Raw genomic sequence first — 19882 nt, forward strand, 5'->3', positions numbered from 1 at the left:
TCCTCCCCGTCCCCGCCCCTCGCATGCCGGGGCTCTCGGTGCTGCCGCTGCCGCCGCCGCCTCGGTTGTTGCTCTCGCTGCCGGTGTGGCCCCGGCCGCCGCCTGGCGCCGCTGCCGGGGCCGGGGCGGGAGGATGCGGCGGCTCGCGCGGGTGGCGCTGCTGTGCTTGTGCTGCGGCCTCTGCTCGCTGCTCTACGGCTTCAGCCAGCTGGGCCGCTCCCTGGAGCAGGAGCCCGGCGGCGGCCAACAGCGCCAGGCCCAAGATCCCGCCGCTCCCGGCGCACGGGCGGCGGCGGGGGGAAGCGCGGGCCGAGGCGCGATGGGGGCCGGCAGGTACGAGGCGCCGGGGCCGGGGCCGGGCGGGGGAGGCGGGGGGAGCCGGTGGACGGGTGGGCGGGCGGTGTTTACCCCCCTCCGCATTCCTGCGGGGAGGGCCGAGGAGGCGCGGGAGCGCGCTGGCCGCCCTGCCGCGGGTGGAGCGGGGGTCGACACCCGCCCTCACCCGCCGCGGGCCCCCCGGTTGCTCGGTGCCGGGGGGGGGGGGCGGGGACGAGGCTGTCGCCGGGAGAGGGCCTTGGGGGCGAGCGGGGGTGGGGGTGTCCCGTTGCGCTCCCGCCCGGGGAAGAGTGTTGAAAAAGCATTAAAACCCAACAGAACTTTAAAAAGTAGCGTTGCAGGGCAGCTGGTGGCCGAAACCGGGCCCCCGCGCCCTCCCCGCCGCTGGAGGGACCTTAACGCCGTGCTCCGGCGGGCGGGAGCGCTGCCAGGCCCGGCAGCGTCAGGGTCCTGCGGGAACCGGCGTCCCGCTGCGGGAGCTGCTGCCACCGCACCCCCGTCCTGTGCTGGCATCAGACAACCAGACATTACCCTGCTGCAGCTACAGTGAGGGGGGTGCATTTTCTTCTGCCAAGCTGAGAGACTTTCGGGGTGTTACTCAGCACCTGTTAACTTTAGGATTATAAAGTAGAACTTTATTTAAGTAAAATGCTCACTATGGAGCACTTTAAGAGATGCGATCGTCTCACCGGGAACTGTGAGTTCAGTTCCGCAGTTACAGCGGTGTGTGGCTGAGCTGCTCACGCTCCGCAGGGCTTGCGTATGTCTGTTGTCTGCCTCCTGTCAGCAGAAATTTTTTTGCGGGCAAGCGGTGAGTGAGATTATGGAATGAGAAAATGCGAGTTTTGCTTTGAATAAATTCAATGACCCTGTTCACCTGTGGCTGCCAGAGTGCTAATGTCAAGAAACGACGGGTAGGAAGAAACCTGGAACTAAGACTGGAGGAGAGATTAGGGCTAGGCCTTTCCGAGCCAGGCTACCTCTGACTCACAGCAGTTTAAAGCACTGGAAGTTCGATAGTTTGGCCGCTGTTCCCGCTTCCCTATGCTGGGTGTACTCTGGAACCCCCCACCCTCCTTACACTCCCTTGTGCTTCCCTGGTCACACAAATGAGGTGATCTGACACGCTGACTCTGCCTGGAAAGTACCTGGGTTTTGGCTGGCTCAGCACTCTGAGTTGGCTCATCATGTAATTACCAAAGTGTTGGTGCAAAAGGAGTTCTGATGGATGGCAGGATGACAGAAGCTCTGACTTAATAATCTTAAAAAATCATGAAACAGCATTCTGAGTTGTTAGGGGTGGAGTCAGCTGAAATGTGAAACCCAGGTTTTGGGCTGGTGTAACTACTTCAGGGATTGTTTTTCCATGCTTTAGTTCAGGTTAATACGGATTGTGACTTGAAAAAATGTGAAGATGCTTGTTCATGACTAAAAACTCATAGAAGCTGAAATCTAGTAGCTCCAAAGAACGTGAATTTAACACTTTTATATAGGATTTAATTGTTTTAATAAGTTTTAAGTGGAAATGTGAGGTAAAAATCATATGTATGATATTTTTTTTGTAAAGAAAATATGCCGCTTACACCAAGAAAATATTAAAATATTCTAAATATATTAGTAAACATTGAAATGGCTTTCAGGCTCATCATGCTCCTGGTTAGCAGAGGAAGACCAAAGTTTATTTTAGAAGTTGCACTTTATTATTTTTTAGTGCTTGTACTAAAGTGTGTAGTTGTAATGTCAAAGATGCTGGTGGAGGGGAAGACCAACAAGGTTCATGAAGCTTCTTGCTTGCTGCAGTTGGATGAAATGAGATACAAATATGCCCTGTGTTGCAGTGTGAAAAAACTTTACAAACTGAGAAAGTTATTCTTCAGAAGTCTTTTAAGTGCTGGAAATAATTCTTGAGCATATAGTTTCATGGGAGCGTATCTCCTTGCAACATTGCCTGACACACCTCTGTAGCATCCCCCCACCCCCGCTAGGAAACCCTTGCTGTGCAAAGCCAATAAACTTATGAAATGTCAAACTGAAGGCTCAGGATGAACCTCATCTTGCTGTAAATTGTGGAAATTTTGTATGCTGTTTGTGCAAACAGTGTGTGCAAAACTCGGTCCCTTACAACAGTCCCGAAAAGGCTTTTCCTTAAGTAAAAAAAAAAAAAAAAAAAATCTGTCCTGTGGCATTTAAGAAATGTCCCACTTAGTGTTCCTTTATATGTATATGTTCAATTATTAAGTATTGTATCAGGTTACATTGACTTGTGTAAATGCTACACACATCTTGTTGAATGTTCTGGTGTTTTTCAGTTTTTATACTTCAGCTGTTTCTTTAGTGGAGGCTGAGAGCATGACAAGCATGTGGCTGTCTTGTGCCCTCTTCTCACCAAGTAATGATGGCTTAATATCTTAAAGGGTTCACAGCCTTGCAGAGTAAATTGCGTTCAGATAACCTTCTGATCCTTCTGGAAGTTTAACATTCCATATACATCCGTAGTAACTTTCAGTAATAGGTTGCCTCAGCTGTTTTCACTGGTAGCTTTAAAATGCAATTTGACAAAGAAAATGTTACTGCTTCTGAAGGCATTTATGCACTCAGCAGTTATTTCTTCTTCTCTTTAGCCAAGAAAATTCTTTGCCTGAATAATCTAGTTTAGTGTATGACATAAGGGCAGAAAGGGATCAATTATAACTGCGTGATGAGGGGAGAAGATTTCTGATAGTTTTCAGAAGCATACAAACATGAAAACTACAGGCTTTGAGTAAAGCTTAAACATATCACACCTGGAAGAATTTTGAAATAGTGATGACACTTTTAAGTAGAAAATTTTTCTTTAAAAAGAAGTACCATACTGAAATGAGAATTACAGGTTGAGGCAAGATCCTCCAATAAATATAATAATTCAGGGGAGCTTGTTGGGTAATCACTTTGGTAAAGTGTTGTTTGTTTCAAAAGCTACAGTTGCCTGGTGAACAAGATGACTAAAGGTTTCTACTATCTTGAAACTTGATATAAATAGCTGAAAAACATTTCAAGAATTTATTAGCCAAATCCTAAGGTTGGGTTTAGATGTGAAGCAAGATTAATGTGTAAAGTAAATTGTCCTCCTCGTTATTAATTCTAATCAGAATTGGAATAATGACTGGTCAGTATTGTAATATGTAGGCTAAATGAACAATAGATCTGAACTTGAAGAAAAAGAAAATACTGAAGTGGCTACTTACAGAAGATACCAAAACAGTCGGAAGCCCCAGCATAGGTAGTCAACTTTTTTTCCTTTGCTAGTTTAATTTGTGGATGAAGAAGGCAACTGTGAAAAAATTTAAAAAACATAGTGAATAAACGCATGTATGTAATTTAATTGTGCCATAATCCGCTGTCCATGGAGTACTCTTTCAAGTCAGTCTTTCAGTCAAGCTTTCAGGTCAGTTAGTTAGCAGACTGTGCTTAATGAGAAATTAATTTTCAGTTAATTTTATCAATATTGCCACCTCAAGGAGGCAGAGGATGTTCATCTTCATATTCAGGTCCAAAGCAAGCACTACCCTAATGGCAGTTTTGGAAAGCAGAGCAGGAAAATCAGCCTGTGGGCAGTTCTGTGAATTCAGTGAGGTCAATGAATTTGACACTTTTAAAATGAAACAATTTTCAAATGCTGTAGTTTAGCATTTGATACCTGACTATATCTGTCTGTTGTTCTCTAACTATCATGGCAAGGGGAGAGTTAAGTGCATTGTAGTGCCTGAAAAAGTGTAGGAGGCATACAGGCACACCTACAAGCTTAGACAGAAGGAGGTGTCTTTTAGTTTGTTCTTGCCTTGAACTGTGCACAGCTGTTTTCATCTGTGTCAGAGCTTAACCAGCAGTTTGACCAGAATGCTTCTCACATACTCTTGTGCCTTAAGAGATCTGTCTAGGAATTGAGGATTAAAAAATATGAGTAAAAGTTTCAAAAGGGTGAAGCATTGAACAATTTGAAACTTCATTTAAAAAAAATCTGCTGAGTCTGTCAGTCAGTTGACTAGCAAATGTAATCTTACATAGAAATGTTGAAAATTAATTAAACATTATTAAGATTTTTCCAGGTAAAAAGTTTGTTTCCTGTCAGACATTTAACATTACATCTTCTGTTTCTTAGCTAATAAAGCCATTGCTTTTCTGATAAAATACACTGTAACAAATGGGTGATGTTGCTGCTGTTCAGGAAAAGCTATTCAGAATCAGAAATTCTCAGTGCATCTGGGAGTTAAACTGAGCATGTTGTCTTCCCAAATTTTACTCCTGTGATTATGAGCAGGAAGGAACTAAAAAGTGTGTCCTTCCTGTTTTGCTGCACATTGTGGGTAATGCTGTAGGAGAGACACCAGGCTGTCTCTTAGTTCTTTTTTTGCAGTTGATCAGGCTTAGGTTAACTATTCCCTTCCTGTCAGTATTGTATTATGACTGCAACCCTCACCTTTTGGACATACTGCTAAATTTGCTGTGAAGTTACAGTAGCATAAAAGTTGTTGCATGAACTGAAAAGTACACTGGAAGACTCTGATTTCCATTAATAGTAAGCCCATCAGTGCATTTAACAAAGGGACTGTTTTTTTTAACCACTGATTGTTGGAGGATTCTGTATGGTTAAAACCTGACTTGGCTAAGAACAGTGTCTCTTTCTTCATGAATGTGACTTGTGGGTTGCTGGATATTTTGCACAAAAATTTATAATTGTCCTTTTATTCTGAAAAGTGTTTTTCTTTTCAAGTCACAATATAGACACCTTTCCTGTTTTTTCAAGACTATAAATTTTACTATCCATTGACTTTGAAGCTGAATTATGTGATAAAGGTGGTCATGAAATGGCTGGTTACGTAAGAGAGAAACTTTGAACTGGCAAATGGATCTTTGGGAGTGCTTGTCTACAATACCAATGATATCTAAAACTTTAGATTTGTATTTAGAAAGACTTTATATTTCTAAAACTTTATAGCTTATAAAACCTTTTTGACAGTGGTTGGTATTAAGACTCATCCCAGTAGTGTGATGGAGGTGACACTGCTGCAGCCCCATTGTCCAGAGGCAAAACTGAGCATTTGTTCCCAGTGGGCACATATGCCCACAATGTGTGTGTGTGTGTATATATATATGTGTATATATATGTGTATATATATATATATATATGGCTGGCCACAGAGATCAACACAGAGAAAACAGTGCTTGCACAACCACAGGCAACACAAGCCTGATCCTGTTCTCTTCTCTGGCTGATCAGGATAAAAGGCTTTTAGTGAAAAATTTATTAATGTATATTGTGTGAATCCCTCCAGTCACTGTCCTTAGACACTCAATCTCTCCTGGAGCTTGCTTCCAATCCTCTCTTGTCCCCTGTTGCTGCCCTGGACATGCAAACCCAGGAAGCTGGCAGCTCCATTTCAGTTGCTGGTACTTGGACCCTCTTGGACATGCACGGATCCCTCCAGTTACTGGTCTTATCCTTGTGGCTGCTTCCCGTGGGAGTGCCTCATGCAAATGGTCTTTGGGATAGCTGGTCCAGGCCTTAACATTACCAGCCCCCAAAAGCCAGAGGCTTTCTGGAGGCTGTCTTGGACCATCTGTAGTAGTGATTCCTTAGACTTTAGTCTCTTGTGTCTAGGCTGAGAGAGGTTCTTTCAGTAGCCCAGACCCTCTGATCTCTGCAGAGTCTGGGCAAGTCTTCTGGAATGTCTGAGAACTTGCTCTCAAGCCTCTTGGCCTACTAGTGAGCTTCTCTGGCTTGATACCTGCTAGTGATAATGTGCACCAGCATGCACACCCACACACTGTGTGCACACATCTCTCCAGCTTCTGGCACTGCAGGCTTGTTGGCCCTTAGGAGCTGTGGTCACCTTTTTATTTGCTGGCACTTGGACCTCTGTGCAGGCAAATGCACATGAAACTGAGCACCCGTTCACCCAGGAAAACAGACATTTAGTAAGGAGGCTGATCATGCAGACAACACACAGTACTGACTGGCAAGCTGTTTCCTTTTGACTGAACCCTCTTGTCCTCTCTCTGGTTTTGCATTCTCACTCTTCCCTGGTCCCCCTTAATTCCAAAGTGAGCCCCACACTCACGCAGGCTGTTGGTAAAGGGTCTGGAGAGCATTTCCTGTTGTCTCATCTGTGGATCTTCTGCCTGGCTCATGGGCTGACTGCTCTCCTGTGCTGGGGCTGGGTTAGATTGCCAGGTTTCCTTCACCAGACATTATTTTCTTCTTTCTATTTGTGTTAGAGTAGCCTTTAATCATATAACCTATAATATATGTGAGTAAAATAACCCTCCCCAATGCTGAAGGTGACTATTCCTGTCTGACTAGTCACCTCTCTTAGGTAACAATGACTGTGCCTCTTTGATGAACTGATAGTGTGGCTCCCTAGCTTTGTGAAACACTTTTGGCACTTATTTATAGTCTAAGCCTTTCTCAAGTTTTATTTGAAGTGAAAAAAAATAATTCATGAGTGGCATTTTGAATGTTTATTCACAATAAGAAAATAATGTCCAATGATTCTAGTTTCTTCATCTTTGGCATGTGAAAGCTTTATGGAATATGATAGCATGTGGTCATTAGAGACTTCTGTTGGCAGAATATTAGGTAAGTGTATCCTAGAAACATTTTCATTTCAAACATGAAATTTATGAATCAAATTAAAGGCTGACAAGCTTGTCATTGTGCTAAATGGGATGTTGGAAAGACTAATGTGTTGGAAAAACAACTGACTTCAGCATTAATTCAAGATTGCCTCTTGCCTTTATAGTCTGGATAGGATAGTATTTCAAGACAGCTCAGAAAAACACAGCTCTTGACAACCAGAAGAGGATTTCCCTGTAATAATATAAATAATAATGAAATAATAATCCTCCAAACCAGAAAACTGCTTTTGAGAGTTTTTTCTTTCTGTTTTTTTTTTTTTTTTCTTTTTATTCCTAAAATTAATGAAAGTGAGTTACTCTTCATAAAATGTACACAGTGGAGATTGTAAAGATTGTTCTTCAGTGAGGTGGAAAGGCTTAATGTGTCTTGAAGTTTTTAAGAAACTTCAAAAGCCACAAAGATGAATGTAAGAGAGAATCTGGCAGAAAGAATTTATGGTTTTATACTCTTTAGTTTGCCCAGAGGAGTGCAGATACCCCAGTCATAATCTACATTACACTTCTTTGTACCTGAATATTTATTTGCAGGGACCATTCTTAAGTCATGAAACATAATTACTTGACTAACTGATGCAAACACATGTATCTACAGGATAAGAGGATTTCCTGCAATCTCTACCAAAGAAATGCCCCACCTCACCCACCCACAACACTTAATGAGGCTTTGTGAATCAATGTGTTGTAGCAGGTAACTTTGACAAGTGTTGAAAAAAAGAAATTATACAGCTTACCATTTTTCATGTATTTTAATCTAGTAAATATGCTTTTTATAAAACACTGATCTTTACATATAGCAGATAACCAACCCTATCAAGATGATGCTGACTCACTTCAAACTTGCAAAGCCAAGTTCCATTAGTGTGCTGAGCTGTAGTCCTTGAATACCCTTGCATCATCAAGCTTTTGTGTGGGTTTTCTTCTTGGGCATCTCTTTCATTCCCAGACACCAATTTTCAAAGGAGGATAAACACCACTGGCATTTTGTCCCCAGGGCTGGGTGAGGGAGCACAGGAAGTATAACCCTTGCTTTGCAATATTCTTCTTGCTCCTTTAAGATTTTAAATCTTGATGCTCATTTCCTGACCAGAACCTTTAAAAATACACTTCTGTTGTTCTTTTTAAGTACTTCCTATATTACTGTTGTGTAAAATGTAGTGATGGACTAGTAAAACCTACTTTTTTAGTTAGCCCAAGTCACTAATTCATTAGTTTTGTAATCAGTATGAAGGAAAACCTGGCACATGTGGTGATTATTTCTGTATTGAATTAACCTTTAATTATGGAACAGTAGAATTTATTGGTGCCGAAACCCCTTGTTTTTTGTTAAAAATCAGTTTTGAACTCAACAGAGTTATGGATTTACTGGGATTGTGTGTAAAGGGACATTGTAATTTTGAAGGTGAAGTGTTGTAGACAAAGGTATTTCAAAGATGAAGTTCTTTCCGGCAGTAAGTGTTGCCATTCAGTGAACTTACACTAAGACAAGAATGCAGAATGGTGTTCAGAAATTGCAGCCTCTCTGCTTTTCTCACTTTGAAAATATATGGAGAGGAAAGGAAAAAGGATGGGGACCATTCTCCTAATACCTCCTCTTTTGTATTTGAGTTCTGTTACATAGCCAGGCTTCTGCCAGGTAATTAACAACTCAAGTTATCTTTAAGCTAGAAAGTATTCCATTTAACTTTGCCATGAAATCAGTAACATTTATATAGGTTATTTTTGTCTTATTCTGTTAGGTGTAAGGATTTGTCTGTATCTTTCTGGAATTCCTATTGGATGCTGCCCTCTGATGTTTGTGGAATGAACTGCTTTTGGGAAGCTGCTTTTAGGTAGGATCTATTATTAAATAGTACTTTATTCTTTGACTGCAGACAGGTGTAGTTGATATGTATTTTTTTGCTATTTAACAAGGTGACAGCAAAATATTTTGATTGCTTCACATGCTTTTCACCTGCTTGTCTTATGGTTACCTTTTGCTGGACTTTCTCCTTCTGCTTTATTACATTTTTAAAATTGTAGACTCAAATGTCCTTATAAAGAGTAGATCTTTTTCAGTTACTTTGTTTCCTTAAATAAAGACTTGTTAACAGTGGTAAATTGATTATCTGAATACAGTCTGAAAAGTTACTGATGAATTACTTTTAGTAAATAAAATTTCTGTACAGTAATGCCCATGATGTAGCTTGTTATAAAAAACTGACAGATATGTTTAGTTATTAAGTTTGGAGTTTTTAATTCAAGTTATGTGTATTATAGAATTTGAGGAGGGCATTTAATCCCAAGGCACTGAAACGACCGTTTGAGGATGTGTTTTAGGATTCAGCACATTCAAACATATATCATGCCCTTAAAGTTGCAGCTTTAACAATAAGTTTAAATGTTTTGGTATGGTTATTCAAATTCTTCAGGATGTCATATTACAGAAGTAGTTTTTAAAGAAATGAAAGAAACCTTAAGCTACTTGTCAGACATGCTCTAACCTTCATGGTTCTCTTTAGTGTATAATTACAGCTGCAAGTTAATTTTTCTTATATTTAAAATTTGACTAATTGTCTTCTGATGTGGTTATCTCTTCCACTTAATCTGAAACTCGAATGCTTCTAGGGAAGCAAAGAAAAAAAGGAAATTAAATTCACAAAACTTAATGAATTTTTGAAAACTGCAATTGTGGGAAGGACTTGAGAGCTGTTCCATATTCCTCTCTGCTTGTGTGCATTCAGTGCTTTTTGAGCTCATCAGTTGTCAAGAAGTTACTTAAGGAGATGGCTTGGATTGAGTTTTAGTCTATTAATGCACTACAATAGTAATTTGAGACTGCTGAGTCTTTCTCCCTGCCCTTGGTAGCCAGTGTGTCATTTCCTTTTTGCACAGGGGTTCATCTGATTTTCCCTTTGGCAGATTTAGATGTCTGAATGGCCTAATTATTTTTTTCTTAAAGATTAGATTTTTGGATTTTAGCTTTTCTAAAGTTTAGCACAGGGGGTAAACCAAGTGTCAGTGCTTTCGTGGTGGGAGGGCTTAGCCTATATTTAGTGGAGGAACAGGATGTGATTGTAAACTTAATTCATCCTTGTACATCTGAGCCACCCTGAGAGCTGTGTAATGCTGAAGGGGGAGAGGGTCTCATTGTCTTCACACTCTATTGCCCATGATGATGTTCATGGAACTCTACAATGCATAGTAATGCACTAAAATGGCAGACAACTTCCTTTCTGGATTTTATGCCAGGCTTTAGGCAAGTGGAAACTTGGAACCAGAAGTGGAGAAACGCCAGTCAGTTTCACTGCATGTACCTGTCACAGTTTAATGCTGGGCCAGCAATTAACTGGGTGACAGATGCTCTCTATCAATCCCCCTCCCCCTCCTATAAAGAAAGGAGTGAGAATAAGGGAGAGAGACTTACGGGTTGGAAACTAAACCACACAGCTTTACTGAAACAGTAATGATAAAAAGGAAAAATTATCAAATCTATACAAATGGTACCACATTCCTCCCTCCTTTCCCCCAGTAACTCTCACGTCACCAGGGCAGCCCTGGGAATGTCCAGGCTGGATTCCTGGGGTCAGCAGCAGTCGGAAGCTGAAGGCAGGAACACACAGATTCAGGATGGCAAGGATCAGGACCACAGGCAGACAATTGCATGGAATCCTCTCAGGATGCTGAAGCAAACAGGGACAGGTGAAGAAGGGTGAAGAGGAAGGAGCTTGACCCTCACGACGACTGAGATTTATACTGAGTATGACATGTATGGGCTGGAATACTCTGTTTGGTCAGTTTTGGTCACTTGTCTTGTCTGCTCCTCCCTAAAGGAGGGTTGCAGGTATGACCTCTTCGCTCCTTTTCTCTTAATGGAGCACAAGATGTTCCTCAGAACCAAGCACTGGCCTTGGTTCAGCAGGCCATTCTTCCGCTGTAACTATAAACATTGAAGTTATCTGTCCTAGAAGCAGACACTGACTGAGAAACTTGCTGTTAGTTTCAGCAAGTACTGCTACTTACAAGAGTCCCCAGACTGGGACAGTACCTTTAACTGTAACTTGTATTGTTCTGTTAAGAATGCTGTGAGTGGCTGTGAAGACATACCAGTTGAAGTATGCATTGATTATAGCACTACTGGCCAGTAAAGGCTACTGGGTTAGGTTCCTTAATGATTAATTGATTTATATAAAGCTCAAAACATTAATAGAAAAAAGGGTGTAATACTTAAGCCATCTCTATTGTATTTACATGTCTACTATTTGTTTTTCTGAAGTGCCAGATTTGAAATAATGTAGCTTGATAATAGGCAAATATTGTCCTTGTGCATTTTATGCTAATTGTCAGAAAAGTTGTATGGGTAAAATATTTGCACTAATAATCTAGTTAATCTTTTAGGCTGAAGAAGAAAACACATGTTCAATAGGCTTCTGTTTATTCTTTTTGTGATTTTTTTAATTCTTTTTTGTAAACAACTTCAGCACAGCTGAACCTGACAACGTAGTCCATTTGGTTACAGATTCAAGGCAAGTTGGTTTAGTAATGCTAGAGAAGGACTGAGAGACTTAAGTAAGCAACCTTGTTTAGGAAGCTGAATATTGCATGTGTGCATCACTACATTCAGAAAGGATCAAAGAAAAGCAAGGCTGTAGGTCTGTCACAACCAGGTAGGAAAGCTTGTTTTGATGTAGAATAATTTAAAAAATAATTTTTGCAACATACAAAATAGTTTTGGCATCCTTATATTACCATTTTGTAGTACGGTGGTGGCTGTACATAAAAAATAATGGTGTGAGTTAGGTTGATGGCAATTTTCTCAGAAAATGATGACTATTTTTAAATTGTTCAAAACTCATGCAATTATATTAAAAATGGTAACACCTCGTGGGCTGGAGTAAAATTTGAGAGGACGGCTGAAGTGAATTTATCATTTAATTATTTGTACCAGTTTGTGTTCTCAGTGCCTGGATGGTAATCTTTCCTTCCTTAGATTCCCCAGCCATGTTAAGGGAATAGGAGAGGGCATCTTCATTGCCAGTGAGGTTGGGCATGGAGCTTCCTGAAGGATTCCTAGGCATGTTCATTGTGATATATGAATAGATGGTCAAAAGGAACTCTGAGTTTGCAACACAGGATTAAGGCTGACTGTGGTTCCTTCGTGGCTTTCCATAATAGGTGCCACTATATTTCAATGTGGCTTGAAAAAAGGAGAAAAATAAAATTAAACTGGGTCACATTGCCTGTTCTTTCAATAGTACCTAAATCACACAAGGTGCTGTAACACTGCTGCTGCTCTGGAAGGTTTGAAGCTGGAAATGTGGCAGCCTGTGTGTGTGTGTGTGTGTGTGTGTGTGTGTGTGTGTGTGCAGAAGCAGCAGCTGCTGGGCTGTGACCTCAGCAAAGCAGGGTAGGATTGGGACACCTGTGATCACAAATTGAAGTTGTATACAGGATTACCTATTCCTGTCTGAGTGTTCTTGGGGGTTTGATACCCTCTTACCTTTTTTTAAAATGTGTTAAGAAAGAATAAGATTAGGAGAACCCTACCATTCTTAAAAGGTATGCAGACCTTCCACTGCAGTACCTTGTGCCAAGTCTAAAGGGCAGAGCTAAGATCTCTGGAGCTGGTGAGTTTTTTAGTAACAGTACCATTTGGGGTTTTTTTCAAGACATTCAGCTGAAATGCAGTGAAGGTTCTAGAAAAGTACAACCCATAAAAGCATACCATTGTACCTTACTAGCAAAGAATTAATTCATAATTTAATTGACCTAGAAATGCTAATTTAATATATGGTGTGTCACATTATACATCTTTAAACATATGGCAGTGTCTTGATGGACAGGTTCTGGAAAATCTTGTTATATTCATTGAGCAGCTATATGTTCCTCTGTCAGAGATGATTAACACCACAGCACAATTAATCAGTGCAAAATGGATGTCTTCAACACAGAAATACATCAGGACAAGTCTTGCACCTGAGCTTATGCTGCTGCTGAGCAGTGTGCTTTAAAGTATATGGTTTTGCTCTCACAGTGTCAAAATGGATTGTTTTTAATGTGTTTTCTAAACTCATGGGAGTATGTGTGGTGCTTGCTCAAGTGATGAGTTTCATTTATTTTTACTGCCTCTGCCACTGATGTGTAATTAGTATCCACAGATAAACGAAGTTCTCAATGTTTTTCCTTAAACACTCAAATCCAGTCCTGGCTTCCTGCTCAGTATCCTCTATTGGAGCACACTTTGCTCTTCCATTTTAATAACCAGAGGTTTCCCACACACACACCTGCAGGAGTTAGAACTCCCACATTATTGAAGATTTTTTTCTTTAGAAATTAGGGCTCTCAAAATGTCCTTGTTAGTCTATCCAAAAGGCTTACTTACTTACACTGCATTTCACTCTATTTTTGCTTTTCCCAGCTTCTTCATGAAGCTCTCCCACACCAAAATATCAAGCTACTAGTAATTAGAAATGTGCTTATAAAAATCTGCATTTTTATTTTTGTGTTTCCCATGTTGCCTCAAAATATTTATTTGAAATTAACTCTTTACTTTTCAAAGTGTCTTAACACTTTCAGAATCTGCATTCCGGTTCAATGAGGGTGTTGCTCTGATACTAAAGCTGTCACACTCTGATACCAAACTTGCCCAGGTTCAGACAGTTCTTGGAAAATACATTTTATTTAGCTCATGCTCAGCTTGGCTACTAGACTGCTATAAACTATCTCTATTGCTGAAAAAGCTTGTGTCATTAGGTCATACCAAACCCAGGGCTGTCTTAAAGGAACAAAGTTTTCCTTTCTCTGTCTTCTGTTGTGGCAGTTCCATGACTAAATGCCATGGAGAGCAGTGGAAGGAAGATGGGAAAAGGGTTACAAAGACTGAAAAATGAGTAGAAAAGAGAGCAGTTGAGTGCATTTAATTTTGAAAGGGAAAGGACCAAGGTCACAGACAATATTGAAGAAAAGAGTGAGACAAGTCATAGGTTTGGTAACTGGCTCAGTGGGTGAGGCATGTTAATATTGAAGGTGAAACTGCAGAGAAGGTGATGAGCTTTGCTGGAAAGCTTAAGCTTTGTGCTGCTTCTAGTGGGTGGAGGATGAAAAAAGTGATAAAAAGTGCTGGCAGCAAAGAATTAGCACGGGAGGTGTAAGTAGTTAGTGAGGCAGTGGTTTCACTCTGGGAGTGGAGAGAGATGTATATGTATAGGGAGAGGAGCCTCTGAGGCCTGGTAATTTAAAAGGAAGCTGTGATTGCCAGTGGTCTGTATACAGGGAAGTCAACTGCAGTTTATGATCACTGAAGGATGTATCTTCATGGAGTCTGCAGTAAGGACCACAGTTCTGGAGTCTCATAACTTATCCTGCCATAATATGTCCATCACACCTAATATGTCTCATCCCTATCTGAGTGAATAGTCCCCAGAGGGTGACTCCTTGTTCCATCTGCTTCAAGGGTAAAGCTTTGGATTATGGACTTACGGATCTGAATCCAGCTGTTCTCCATAATGTGCAAGCTGAAATTAAGTTACTAGTATTTTCTGAAAATTTTTTAGCTTATTCAAAAATATTTTTAAGCACGGGTTTAAAAAAACTGAACTCATGAAGTCAGAAGCTCCATCGTAGAACAGAGATTTTATGAACAAGTTAATTGAAATTGTTGTACTGTCATTATTCTGATTTTTGTTGTGTGGCTTGAAATGTTCTTTTATACACACGTCACTAAAATAAAAATAATAAATGTGATCTTTGGATCTCAATGTGTTTCAGAGTTGCTTTGGCATAATTTTCATGATTCCTTATTCATGGAAAGCCATGTGGTACATGTAGTTCAGGAACCTGGCTTACAGCTGTGGAATTTGTGTAGGTTGTGCCTTTATTTATCATGTGAACTTGCAGTATCACTGTAAGCTCTCGTGACTTCAGGGTTTAATTATTGTAATTCCCTTTTCAGTGGATTAGTGTGGAGGCTAATCTGCTGCTTGCAGTTTTTTCAGACTGTAGCAGTGTACTTCTATGTGGGTTTCAGCTACCTTCATTACATTCAGCTTTCTTTGTTTTCTTTTTTTTAACAACAGCTACTTATTACATGGTGTAATGTTTAAATTAGCTCTGGGGTGCTAATTTAAAGGTCTGAATAAGGGTCTGAATGCATAAAGGTCTGAATGGGCATGCGTGTTTACATTTAAAGATTCTATTTTATATAGTTTCCCTGTTAACCTGAAGTAATTTTTCAGGTTTTGTTGCAACACTTATAAAGGTTTCAGTCTGTGGATTAAATCATCTGAATGGAGACCTCTGCATAGAGGTGTCTAGGTCAAGTAGGTCTTAAGCAGTCATTAAAATTGAAAGAGCATAGAGAAGCATCCAGGTGACTGGCCATTAAATTACTGAGAAGTAAATAAATGACTGGTGTTAAGTGAGAAGCACTTGGGTATCTTAGATGTCTCTTTAGGACTAGTAGATAAAATATGATCTTTGAGACACAGAGTCGTTCTGGAGTGGCTCCTGGAAATCAGGTGGGATATTCTAGAGCATATAAAAATGGGATTATAGCTGTGCTGAGAAACTGAACGAAGCTCTAGGTATTTACTGTGAAATAGGATGAATTACTCACTAGATCTCCATTGGTTTTAATGAGATTTTAGACACAGTCTCATACGTCAGCATGTTCATTTGGGTGTCCTGTTTTGGATCTGAATCTTACCTATGAGGTCTTTGCTCCATGTTATTTTTAGTAATGCCTCAAACCTCGACTGAGGACTGACTGCATGTTCTGATTAAAACTTAATTAAACCTTAAATCCCTGGGATGCTGGAGTGTTCTAGTTCCAGGGCATTAAACTCTTCTAAATCTCAGAATGTTTTTTGAATGCAGCCATTATTTATGACATTAAACGTGAGCAGATTTAAAGTGGTATCTTGTTTACATCTTGCCTCATGGAATTCAAAATAATGTATGTTGCTCTTCTGTGCCTTAAAAAGAAAAAGGCATATTTTCCTAGTATCTTTGTCAATTTAAAGGAAAACATGTATGCACTGAAAATATATACTAGTTCATCAACTGGGGGAGATTTGTGCTAAGACTCACATCTGTTAATTTCTCTTTTGATGTATCTTTTTGGCAAGTTCCTAAGAATGGCTGGTATGTTTGTCAAGCATTCTCTGCTGTTACTAGCTGGGGAAGGTATTTTCTAACTTGAAGAATTTTTTTTGTCTGCACATCTTGGAATTAAATTGCTCTATAAAACTAGATGCCCCTAGTTCTATTATCCCCCTTGTCCCATTACCTGTGCAAATATCTCAAGCACCGAATATTGTTTTGAATATTAGCTTTGAGTTGACATATGCTTAAAACTTTTGAAAGCTCCTCTGGCTAATTAAACGTATGAAGTCCTGGAGGTTTAATATGCCCACTGTGTTTGCTACAAGGCTATTGGTATTTCCTCGATGATAATTTTTAGCCTGTTGTATTGAAATAATAACTTTTAGAGGTACTTTGTGCAACACAGAGTTCTCACCATAGCTGTTGGGCAGTTGTCCTCAGGGAGAAATGGTGTCCCAATGCCCAAACCTCTCAGTGGTTTAGCCCCAAGGACACTGGGCAGTGGATGTGGTCATTTTCCAGACCAGGTATGAGGGATTTTTCCAGAACTGCTGCAAGCACCAAGACATCCCACACAGCCATTCAAGCTGTTAGTTTCATGCCCTTCCAGACCAAGTTGTACACCTGCAGGATAGGACAGGAGAAGGCTTCTTGCCAGTGCTTAGGAGAAGCCCTAACACGTGGGTTTGACAAAAGGTCTTGCTGGAGCAGAAAATGGACAAAATGTGTAAATCATTCAGTTCTTTACAGAACTTTTTAAAAGTAGGAGTTATCTCAATTTTGTTGTTGAGTGTAACTCTGCTATATTTAACATGTTTATCTGTGTACTGTCAGCCTTTCACATTTCAATGTCACTTTCTTTTAATCCTGATATTTCTTTCAACATTGTTATTTAGATGGAATTCTTTGCTAGTAATGGATAGTAAAATTATGAAGAAAATAAATGTATGTTTGTTTAATTTCTGTGTAGCTCTTGCATACCTTATTTTTCCTTCATGGTCAGGGTTGGGGGAGTGAATATGAGAATATTTCAAGTTAAGTGTTAAGTCTACATAAGTTTAATATTGTGGTTTTGTATGTTCTGTTTGAGTTATTCATTGCTGATTTGAATAAGACAATGGGTATTTTATGAAATGACATGCTGCAGTAAATGGCAGAGCTTTTTTTTTAACTTTGTGCTAGGAATAGTGTCAAATGAAAAAATATCTTTGTATCAGATACAATTACATGAAGACACATCCTTCTGAGAAAATGCATCTAGCCGTGGTTGCCTGTGGTGAAAGACTGGAGGAGACTGTTACCATGTTGAGATCAGCCATTATTTTCAGCATCAAACCTCTCCAGTTTCATATTTTTGCTGAGGACCAATTGCACAAGAGTTTCAAAGACATAGTAAGTACCAAATAATTGTAAAATTCAATTTGTTGTACAGCTGGAGTAATATGTGTGATATCTCAACTACTTGGGTAGTAACTGTTGGATATAGAGGCCTAAAAAAAGCATCATGCAAGTCCTTTGTAGTGTTGTACAGGGATTTTTTATTTTTTCTTGCTGATAAATGCCAGTAGCTCTAATTAAAGCTTTCCATAGACATAGACCAAAGCTTCTAATTTGTCACTTTGAATCTTTTAAATACAAACCTGATGTTCTGAACACGAGCTAGTTATCTTATGTGAGCTTATTTAAAGTTGTTTTTTCATGATAAAATAGAGATCTGTCAATTTCTGTCCCTGGGCTTGCAGTAAGTATGTGTCAGCCTTACGTTGTCTAAACAAAGTGAAAATGGTGCATATGACTATGTCTGATTTTAGCAACTCCCAGTTAGGGCATAACATTTGGACTGGAGTAGCAGTATTAGAAAGTGGCTATTATGTAGCTGTGGATAGTTTACTATTTTTGAGATTTAAATGTTGTGCTAAGTATGACATTAGTATATTACACATGCTCCTATATATACACACTAATGTCATATGAACAGTAACTGGCAAAAATTGCATAAAATTGTTTTAAATTGAGAAAGACTTGATTAGTATTTCTCCTATGGAAAACAGTTAAGAGGGGAGGAAATTTTATCTGATGTGTTTACTTTTTGTAAATACTAATGTATTTTACTTGCTCCTACGTTTGTATATGGTCTGATATGATGTGTTTACTTCATAGTGGCCTGCAGGTACCACTTGTTCCAAGTATTTTGAATAGTTGGCAGATTTTTGTAGTTCAGGAAGTATTTCTGTTATGGAAGAGAAATGTTGCAGGTGTGTTCAGTTATCAGTTTAAATGGGGGATTGTTCTATTTTTGTAATAGAATTGAACTGAAGTAATTTTTGTGATGTTTTCTTTTCACATAGCTTGATGACTTCCCCTATGAAGGAAAAGTTAATTACACATTATATCCAATAACATTTCCAACTGAGAGTGCAGCAGAATGGAAGAAACTGTTTAAACCATGTGCTTCCCAAAGGTTATTCTTGCCAGTAAGTTATTCTGTAATAAGGTTATACAGAAGTCTGTTTTTGAAGCATCAAGCTTTACTAATTTCTGCTTAGTCTGGAATGAAATACTGCTCCTAAAAGTTACTTTTCTGACATTCTAAAACAAGCTCAGAACTTAAACATTTGTGGCACTAGTACTATATAGAATAAGAGTCCTTTATCCACTTGCTGCATTATGGCACAGTATCTTCAGTGAGTAATGCAGGTCATGTAATCTTCTCAGGCATAAGAAGGATTTATCACACCTCATCTACTCATTTACCTGCAAAGTTTCCTGCATGTGCAGGTCTGAGAAGTGTTAGAGAAAATGAAACAAGAAGTAGGCTATTGTTGCCAGAGTGTTTTGTGCAGCCTTTTCTTTGCTGACCTAAGGCACTTCAGAGATCAAACTTCAGGCTAGGTGAATTATAGCAGTGTCAGCCACCATCCCTGGAGGTGTTTAAAAGATCTGTAAACTCAGTGTTAAGTGACATGGTTTAGTGGTGGGCTTGGCAGTGTTAGTTTTACAGCTGGACTCAGTGATTTTGCTGTGTGGTAACATCTCCCAAATACTGTCTCTTCTGGGGGGTCCTTACACCTCTCCTTTTTTTTTTTTTTTTTGATTAGATGCATAGGAAAGCAAAAGAACAGGAGGAAGATAGGAATACCTGTAGTGTTTCACCTGGCCTGCAACCTACTCCTGAGGAGCTTTGGGATCTAAAATGTAGCCTAAGTGCCTTTGTGATAGTCAGCTGTATGAAACCTCTGTTTTGTAGTTACAAAAATTCTCTAAAATTAAAGAGGAGTGAACAATGATAAATTGTTACCGAAAACTGTCACTCTAAAGTGAATTTATTTGCATGTAACAAAAAGGTGTTAAACTGCATTGTGTAATGGCAGCAACTTGAGTTTTATGAAGAGAAACTCAATAAAACTTAAAAGTTAGGATTTAAATGTCTTTCCCTCACAGTTAATCCTCAAAAACGTGGATTCGCTACTGTACGTTGATACTGACATCCTGTTTTTGAGACCTGTTGATGATATCTGGTCTTTTCTGGGAAAGTTCAACTCCACCCAAATTGCTGCAATGGCACCAGAACACGAAGAGCCTCGTATTGGGTGGTATAATCGCTTTGCCAGACATCCCTATTATGGAGTAACTGGAATAAATTCTGGAGTCATGTTAATGAATATGACACGTATCAGAAGAAAGTATTTCAAGGTATGTCTGCTGCCTTTATTTTATTTTCTGTGGCTTTATGTCTCTTAATTCTAATCCTCTTTGAAATTCATGTGGGACAGTATTTTTCAATTTTTTTCTT

The 19882-nt window shown here is 39.7% G+C and overlaps 1 protein-coding gene across 3 annotated transcripts in view; it reads left to right on the top strand.

Moving 5' to 3' along the window:
* Positions 1-19882, top strand: part of GXYLT1 (glucoside xylosyltransferase 1) — a 29619-nt gene continuing 9737 nt past the window's right edge. The window contains exons 1-5 of one of the 3 annotated variants that reach the window (XM_071733594.1): positions 1-333; positions 8748-8840; positions 17307-17481; positions 18438-18563; positions 19531-19782. In XM_071733594.1, the coding sequence (XP_071589695.1) occupies positions 134-333; positions 8748-8840; positions 17307-17481; positions 18438-18563; positions 19531-19782 (846 nt within the window). In that variant the 5' untranslated portion in view covers positions 1-133. Of the gene's footprint in view, positions 334-8747; positions 8841-11574; positions 11655-17306; positions 17482-18437; positions 18564-19530; positions 19783-19882 lie in introns of those variants that run through there. The other 2 variants (XM_071733595.1, XM_071733596.1) reach the window with 2 other exon arrangements.

Source organism: Heliangelus exortis, chromosome 1 (assembly GCF_036169615.1).
Source record: "Heliangelus exortis chromosome 1, bHelExo1.hap1, whole genome shotgun sequence".
NCBI classification, from domain to species: domain Eukaryota; kingdom Metazoa; phylum Chordata; class Aves; order Apodiformes; family Trochilidae; genus Heliangelus; species Heliangelus exortis.